Source organism: Chelonoidis abingdonii, chromosome 11 (assembly GCF_003597395.2).
Source record: "Chelonoidis abingdonii isolate Lonesome George chromosome 11, CheloAbing_2.0, whole genome shotgun sequence".
NCBI classification, from domain to species: domain Eukaryota; kingdom Metazoa; phylum Chordata; order Testudines; family Testudinidae; genus Chelonoidis; species Chelonoidis abingdonii.
In genome coordinates this window covers 1,212,490-1,220,492 of record NC_133779.1, presented here as the reverse complement: position 1 = coordinate 1,220,492, position 8,003 = coordinate 1,212,490, and the positions used below count along the sequence as shown (strand labels likewise).

General features: G+C 65.3%; 1 protein-coding gene across 1 annotated transcript; it reads right to left on the bottom strand.

The window, feature by feature from the left end:
• Positions 1-726: 726 nt before the first annotated feature.
• Positions 727-4,073, bottom strand: CCNP (cyclin P). Its single transcript, XM_032795606.2, has 5 exons — positions 4,028-4,073; positions 2,714-2,853; positions 1,952-2,107; positions 1,447-1,625; positions 727-1,056 (listed from the first exon to the last, which is right to left on the bottom strand). Exons 1-5 carry the CDS (start codon positions 4,071-4,073, stop codon positions 879-881), a joined length of 699 nt encoding a protein of 232 aa, XP_032651497.1. The 3' UTR covers positions 727-878.
• Between the last annotated feature and the right edge of the window lie 3,930 nt (positions 4,074-8,003).

The window sequence follows — 8,003 nt, the reverse complement described above, 5'->3', positions numbered from 1 at the left end:
CTCACTCCCGACCTGCAGCCCCTGCTAGCCCAGCCCTGCCTCCCCCCAGCCCTGCCGGTGCCCCTCACTCCCGACCCGCAGCCCCTGCTGGTCTGGCCCTGGGCTCCCCCCAGCTCTGCCGGTGCCCCTCACTCCCGACCCGCAGCCCCTGCTAGCACATCCCTGCCCCCGCCAGTTCTGCCGGTGCCCCTCACTCCCGACCCGCAGCCCCTGCTGGTCTGGCCTTGGGCTCCCCCCAGCTCTGTCGGTGCCCCTCACTCCTGACCCGCAGCACCTGGCACCCTGGGACCTCAGGCCAGACCCCACCATGGTCTGAGCCGCTGCCAGCGATGACCCAACCTGCCCCCCGGGGAATGAGTCCCCCTACCTGGGGAAACCATCAGAAACCTGCCCCCTGCTGGCGGCCTGGGCCAAGGGCTGAGCAGCTAGAGCTGGGGGGGGCCCTCCAGGGCATTCCCCCGGTCACATCCCGCCAGCAGCCAGCTCCAGAGTGATTAAAACACTTTATTTGACACGTGCACGGCCTGTTTCTGATCACACTAGGTTTTTTTGTTTGTTTGTTTGTTTTTAGGCCTGTGCGGGGGGGGCCGGGAGGCTCCCCCCCCAATCCCAGCCCTTCAGGGCCACCGCAGGCCCATGGCCCAGCCCTCTGCACCCAGAGCCAAGGGGGCAGCAACAGCCTTAGAAAAAATCCCCATCCCCCTGCACCCCCCTTTCCCCATCCCTGTCGATCTGCCCCCCAGCTGTGCAATGGCCCCCGGCCTGCCCGGCCCCCTTCCCTAGTGGGGGGGCAATCGCCACTCACAGGCAGGGGGGGACACACAGCACCCCCCCGAGCAGGGTTGCCGTGGAGATGCCCAGGCCCATCCCTGCCGGGCTCAGGGCGCCGGGCTCCGGCAGCGGGCGAGGTAGTCGGAGCTGGCGATGGCCGGACTGGTGCTGGCCCCCAGCTTCTGGGGCCGTGAGTATTTCAGGAAAACGGCCTGGAGGGTGGAGCCGCTGGCCCGGAGCGCGGCCCTGGCCATGGGGCGATGTACAGCACCTAGCGCCTCTTCGCTGCAATGAGAGTGCGGCAGGTGTCACCAGCACAGGAACCCCCCCCACACTCCCCAGTGCCCGGCGTGGGAACCCCCCCCAACCACACAGTGACCCCCATACTCCCCACTGCTTGGCACGGGGACCCCCAACACCACTTGGGGACCCCTATACTCCCCATTGCCTGGTGTGGGAACCCCGCCAACCACCCGCTTACCCCCATACTCCCCACTGCCCAGCACAGGGACCTCCCCCACCACCCGGTGACCCCTGTACCCCCCAATGCCTGGCATGGTGACCTCCCCACCCCACTGCCCAGTGCGGGGGCTGTGGCTCCGTGGCCCACTCGGGTCCCAGCTCGCCAGAGCAAGATCCCTGGACAGAAGTGCCACCTGCACCCGTCTCACCCACCTGTACAGGCAGAGCTGCATGGAGCCCTCCGGCCCGGCGCCCGAGCCCCCAGCACCCGCCTCCTGCTGCACCCGCTGCGCCAGGCCCAGGGCAGCTGCGGCCAGCTGGGCCGGCTCGAACGCCGCACAGTCCGCCTCCATCAGACACAGCTCCAGAAAGTACATGGCCAGGTGATGGACCTGGTGGGGGGACCACGGGTCAGACCAATTCACAGACCTCACCTCCCGCTGCCAGGAAACCCAGCACCCCTCACCCATCCCTAGACCCTACTCCCCCCCCAGCACCAGGGAGTGAACCCACGAGTCCTGGCTCCAGCCCCCCTGCTCTGACCCACCAGCCCCCACTCCCCCCTAAAGCTGGGAGAGAACCCAGGAGTCCTGGCTCCCAGCCCCCCTGCTCTAACCACTAAACCCCACTCCCCCCCAGAGCTGGGAGAGAACCCAGGAGTCCTGGCTCCAGCCCCCAGCCTGGGGCTGCACTGAGGGCCCGGCCCCCGGGCACTCACCTCCGGGGCCCAGCGGCCCAGGGCACCGAGCAGCCGCAGCAGGTGCAGGGGGTTGGTGTAGTGCAGCTGGAAGTTGAGGCGGGACAGCACCTTGCGCTCCATGCGCAGCAGCTCCCGGCAGCTGAACGAGTCCTCGGTCATGAAACACAGCTCGCGCTGCGACAGGCCAGAGGGGCCAGTGTCCTTCCCCGAAGCTCCCGACTGTCACCCCCATCTCCGCCGTCGACTCTTCTCCTCCCGAATCCCTACGGTCACCCCCCTGATGGTCACCCCAGGCTCCCCCAACGCCACTCTGACTCTCCCTCCAGCCCCCGATGCCTTCCCACTGTCAGCCCAGCCCCGGACTCTCCCTCCAGCCCCCGACTCCCCCCCTATCTCCCACATGGCCCCAATCTGCCCCCCAACTCTCCCTCCCGACCCCCCACATCCACCCCCTGACTTCCTCCCTCCTGCCAGCTTTCCCCAGCCCTCTAAAGAAACACAGAACCCAGTGTCTGGGCCACAGCTTCCCCACCCCCACTCAACACTGCCACCCCCGTGGAGCAGGGAGGAACCCCAGCGATCCAGGTTCCAGCACCCCCCCCACTCTAACACTAAGCCACACCCCCCGAGGGCCGGGGAGGACCCAGGCGTCCGGCACCTGCCTTACCTCAGGGACAAGTCACTGTAGTTCCGCACTCCGCCCACTTTAACTGCACATGCCAACGCAAGAGGCATACTGGTGCGATGCCCTAGCCCCCGGATGGCCCTGCAGGGCCGGACCCTCCCCCACTCGCCGTCTGCCTTTCGAGTCGAATGGGCCGGTTCATCGTAGCGCTTGAATATTACGGTTGCCTCCAGGTACACCGGCCGTACACCGTGCGTCTCATCCGCCCGCCCAGGCGGGCCCCCAGGTACTCCACCTGCGGGACCGGTCACCGTGACTCCAGGTCACCGTCAGGACCGAGTCACCAATCTGGAGCTCCCTCGGCAAGGAGCATACTGAGGGGACGCACGTAAGAGTGGCCTGAGTGCTGAGGGTGGTTTAACTTGCCCTACTATGTAAGGTTAGCTAGCGAAGTGAGGGCAGGGTCACCGGCCACTGCAGTGCATGGGCATCCCAAAACTCGAAGCGTCGCACCGGCTCGCGGGGCCGAGGAGAGAGGTGTCTGCGGACGCAACTGGTACCTACCGTAATGCGTAGGGCACTGCTCGCAACACCGCTGGGATCTCCTACCCGACGCTCGGGTGGGGGAGGCTAGTCGCTCAGGGGTATATATCGGTTCTCCTAGGCTGTACGGGAGGTGGCTAGTGTTAGAGTGGGGGGGTGGGAGCTGTGCGCCCACAGACACTGCACACAGTTGTTTCTTGGAGGGCTGCGGAGAGCCGCGCAGGCGGGGAGAGTCAGGGGTCGGGTCGGGGGAAGCTGGGCAGGGGGAAGAGTGGAGCGGGTAGCCGAGAGATTGTGGGCCATCTGTGGGGGAAGATAGGGAGGGGTAGTCGCGACACGTGGACATCGGGGGGCGAGTGGCCAGGCAAGCCACGAGTCGCGCCACAAGGGACAGCGTGGGGCCACGCGTAGGCTAAGCGAGATCCAATGCCGAGGGACAGAAGCGGCGGCTAGGGAAGGGCGTGACTCGTCAGACCGTCTACGGCCGGGTGCGAGGACGCGGCACTAGGAGCCCGTCAGGGGGGTGAACGTCCGGGGCCGAGGCGAGAAAGCTCGCAGCCGACTGCCCTCCCAGGAGCCGGAGACGGAACCCGGTGAGTAGCTGCTCCAGCCCCCTGCTCTAACCAGAGACGCCAGCTCCCCTCCAGAGCAGGAGGAACCCAGAGTCCGGCTCCCAGCCCCCCGCTCTAACCAGTAGACCCACTCCTCCCAGACCGGGATGGGACCAGAAGTCAGCTGGGCCTTGGTGCTCCTGGGGAAATCTCATTTTATCATGAGGGGTAGCCGTGGCAGGGAGGCTGGTCTGACCGTCCAAGCCCCAGAAGCTGCTTCCCACCAGGGACATAGCCATGTAGCCAGGAGCCGCTCCATGTGATTTAACCCACCCCATGGCCTGCGCCCGCAACGCCCCCCCCCCGCGCACTCACCATCATGCTGGTGAAGATTCCCAGCGTAGTCCTGCTCCAGGGCCATACCCGCAACTGACAGTGCCTGGCTCACTCCTCGGCCAGGCCTCGGCACACAGAGCAGCGTGGGCCCCGGGCAGCCCCCTGCGGGAGAGACAGGTCACCAGCCACGCTCCCCAGCGCCCCAGGCACACAGAGCAGCGCCTGGGCCCCGGCGGCCCCCTGCGGGGAGAGACGGTCCACAGCCACAGACAGAAACGGGCAGGGGGCTACGAACTTTTCACATGCTCTCAGCCCCTAGGCACCTTCCCTCAGGGTCTGCTCTGACTCCCACTGCTGTGGGCTCCCAACAGCGCCCCACCAGAGGCAGCACTTGTGGGGCTGCCTGTGGCAGCTCTGCCGCTGTGGGCCCGCAGGGAGGATGCTGGATGGTGCACCTGGCCCCACCTCCACCCACGCCCAACCCTCCAGCAGGCTCACTCTCTGCAGGACGGGGTCACCGGACCGCTGGGCAAACCCTCTTTTCTCTGGTGCTGCCTCTCGACCCGGCTGCCTGGGCTTCTTCTGCAAGAGAGAGGGGTGTGGGGCGAGCGCACACAAGCCCCGCACCCCAAACAGCCCACCGGGGAGGTGCCGCAGGGCCCCCCGGGACCAGAGCTAGGGCAGCAGAGAACACCCTGTAACCATCAGTGCCAGCTGCCATGTGGAAACCAGCCACCTAGGTGACAGGCTGGGACCCTGAGCCCCCGGAGCTGGCACTCCCTCGCAGTGCCACACAAGACCAGCGTTTGGGAGAAAGACCCGGCATCACTGGCCAACACGAGACACTGGCGGTCACGCCCAGAGCGGGACCAGGCCTGACATCTAGCCCAAGAGCGCAGCAACGGCCAGAGGCACACGCCCAGCCCCTGCTGCCCTCTAGGCTGGGCTAGCCCAGACCAACTGGGGCCTCCTTAGATACTTCCTCCTGCCCCCATGGGGCCCCTCCACAGCCGCTGGACCCTCCCTGCCGGTCCGAGCTTGAGAATGCTGTTAGGTGCGTATGGTAGCACCCACCTCCCATTGCAGGCGCTGCCCAGACCAGTCGAGATCGAGCGGTCAGGCAGGGCGCTGCCCAGACCCGACGAAATCAGGGCCCTGCCCACAGAGCTCCAGCTGCACAGCAGAGAAGGCCTTCTCCCAGGACAGGTGGGGAAACGAGGCACAGATGTGGGCAGTCCGGGCAGCAGTAGAAGGCTGGAAGCTGCGCTGGTTGCCGCAGGGCCATACCGGCTGCTCTCGAGGCCGCAGCCCTGGGCGCGGGTGGTGTTGGGTGCTGCACAGACAGCGAATGTGCTTCCCCTCCCCACCCCAGGGCTCCGAACTCACCTCTGGCTCGCCTTGTCCCCACAGGGCCCTGTTCTTGCTTTCGCGGCTCCTTCTCTTCTGCCTGCAGCTGCTCGAGAGACCTGGGTTCAGGAAGGGACCCATATGGGACAGGGGGTATTCCTGAACCCACAATACCCACGTAGGGTGGCCCATGGGCCTGCGAGATGGGAGTTTGGCCTGGGCCGCTGGCCCCAGGCTGAGCTGTCTCCTGGGAACCCAACCGCCTGTCCCCCCACGAACAAGGGAGCCCCCACAAGTGCACGCCCACAGGACTCCTGGATTCCGCCCGCCTTGTGGGAGCTTGTCATTGGCACAGATCCCCCCACCCCAGCAAGTGCCAGACCAGGCGTCCAGACCCAGGAGAACACGACTGGCAGGACGGTGGGACTTGCTTCTGTGGGCGCCCAGAGCCAGCCTGATTCACTGGGGTGGAGGTGGGGCGGGAGACCCCCTCCCCCATATTCAGCCCCACTGGCCCACAGGCTACTAGATGCGGGGAATGTTTCGCCAGGGCCAGGTCCTGGATGACAGGGGCAGCTGAGCTCAGGGGCTCTTTAGCAGCCCCCAGCAGCTGTACCATTCTCTGCTGGGGGCAGGCCTCTCAGCTCATGGTACTTGGGGGTTGGCCCCGTGCAGCCCACATCAAGCACAGCGAGAACTCGAGGGCAGGCACCACGAGGGCTGTGGCTGGCCCTGCTAAATTAATGCCCTTCGTAGGGGCAGGTGGGGCCCTGTGCGCTATTGGTGGCAGCTCACGGGGGAGGGGGAGGGGCTGTGACGAAGCGGGGGGTTTTCTTGGATTTCCTTGTTTTCCCAGGGGGTTGCATGCCGAGGGGGTGGGACTCGGTGTCCCGGGGTGTTACTGGTTTAACGAGGGAAGGGGAGGGGAGGGGAGTTTGTTGGGACACAGGACTAGAGAGGGAACTCGGGACCCCGGCCGATTGCTGGAGGATGGAGACGCCAGCGACCGGTGACCTGGAGACCCAGCTCAGGAGTCACAGCCGGTTCTGGCCAGTGGGGGACAATGAGCTGCGGGGAGAGGACCCCGGTGACCTGACCAGCCGGCTCCAGCCAGAGGGGCCAGAGGGGGGCCGAGAGGAGAGGAGATCCAGGCCCTGGTTTATGACCGTTTCCCTGGAGAGAAGCCAATGGACAGAGCGGCTTGGGGCTGGGGATATCAGAGGCCCAGCTGGGAAGCAGGGGGGCTCAGGGCTGGAGGGGGGAGCAGGCAGAGCCCCCCTGGCTGCAGGAGGACTGGGATGTGCTGGGCTGAGGGAGGCCAGGCCTGAGGCTGGAGAGTTTCCTGTGCTGGGTTCAGCTCTCAATAAACCTTCCTGTGTTATGCTGGGGGAGAGTCGCTCCGGGCTAGAGAACAGGGGGGATCATCCCCTTCGGGGGGTGGAGGCCCTGGGGGGTCCAGAGCGAGGGGACTCCCTGGGGGGGCCCATGGCAGAGACAAATATGCTGAGGCTCAGAGAGGTGCGGCTCCAGGAGGTGGAGGGGCCTGACCCCCAGAGAGAGTGGCCCCCCGAAAAGGGCTGTCGCACTGAAGGGACACCCCCCACCGACTGCACGGGGCCAAGAGTGGGCATGACTGGGAGTCTGTGAGAGGGGGAAGCTGCCCCGGGGCAGCAGGTGCCACACGTCTGCAGCCCGAGCAAGGAGGGCAGCAGGGCCCTGATGGTGGTTGGGGTCTGGTCGCGCCTGGCCCAACAGGGCCCTGATCTCGGTCGGGGTCTGGGCAGCGGCTGGTGCGTTGGGGCCCTGGTCTCGGTCGGTGCAGCGCCTGGCGTGACGGGGCCCTGATCTCAGTCAGGGTCGGTGCAGCAGCTGGCGTGATGGGGCCCTGATCTCGGTCGGGGTCTGGGCAGCGCTTGGTGCGTTGGGGCCCTGGTCTCGGTTGGTGCAGTGCCTGGCGTGACGGGGCCCTGATCTCGGTCGGGGTCAGTGCAGCGCCTGGCGTGACGGGGCCCTGATCTCGGCTGGGGTTTCTAGCAGCTGCTCCAGTTAGGGTGACCAGATGTCCTGATTTTCTAGGGACAGTCTCAATCGTTGTCGCTTTTTCTTACAAAAAGAACAGGAGCCTGGTGGCACCTTAGAGACTAACACATTTATTTCAGCATAAGCTCTCGTGGGCTACAGCTCACTTCATCGGGTGCACAGAATGGAACATCGAGTGACGAGATAAATACACATACAGAGAGCATGAAAAGGGGGGAGTTGTCTTACCAACTCTGAGAGGTAAGACAGTGTGACGAACTGGGACCGTTCTTAATGTTTGCTCTGAATACTGTGTTGGTGCCTCAGTGTCCCCTAGGCAGTTCTTAATATCTAGGTGGTGGGATAAGGGTGTGTGATTGCTGCAGAGCAAAGGGCCAGTGCACCTAAATGCCTGTGTCACGGAGTCCGGCCCTGCACCCCTCTTCCTGGGACCCACAGTGACTTTTATCCAGCCAGTAAAACAGAAGGTTTATTGGACAACAGGAACACAGGTTACAGCAGAGCTTGCAGGCACAGTCCGGACCCCTCCACTGAGTCCTTCTGGGGGTTCAGGGTGCTTGGATCCCAGCTAGGATCCCCTGAATTCCTCCCCATAGCCCAAACCCAAACTGTCCTGCCTCTCCTCCTC

What these genes read in the sequence shown, in the direction of transcription:
- CCNP (XM_032795606.2), bottom strand. Translation starts at nt 4,073, where the DNA reads ATGGCCCTGGAGCAGGACTACGCTGGGAATCTTCACCAGCATGATG. An exon ending in TGGGCCGCTGGGCCCCGGAG is followed by an intron (nt 1,626 to 1,951) that starts GTGAGTGCCCGG and finishes TCCCCCCACCAG; the next exon opens with GTCCATCACCTGGCCATGTA. An exon ending in ATGCAGCTCTGCCTGTACAG is followed by an intron (nt 1,057 to 1,446) that starts GTGGGTGAGACG and finishes CTCTCATTGCAG; the next exon opens with CGAAGAGGCGCTAGGTGCTG.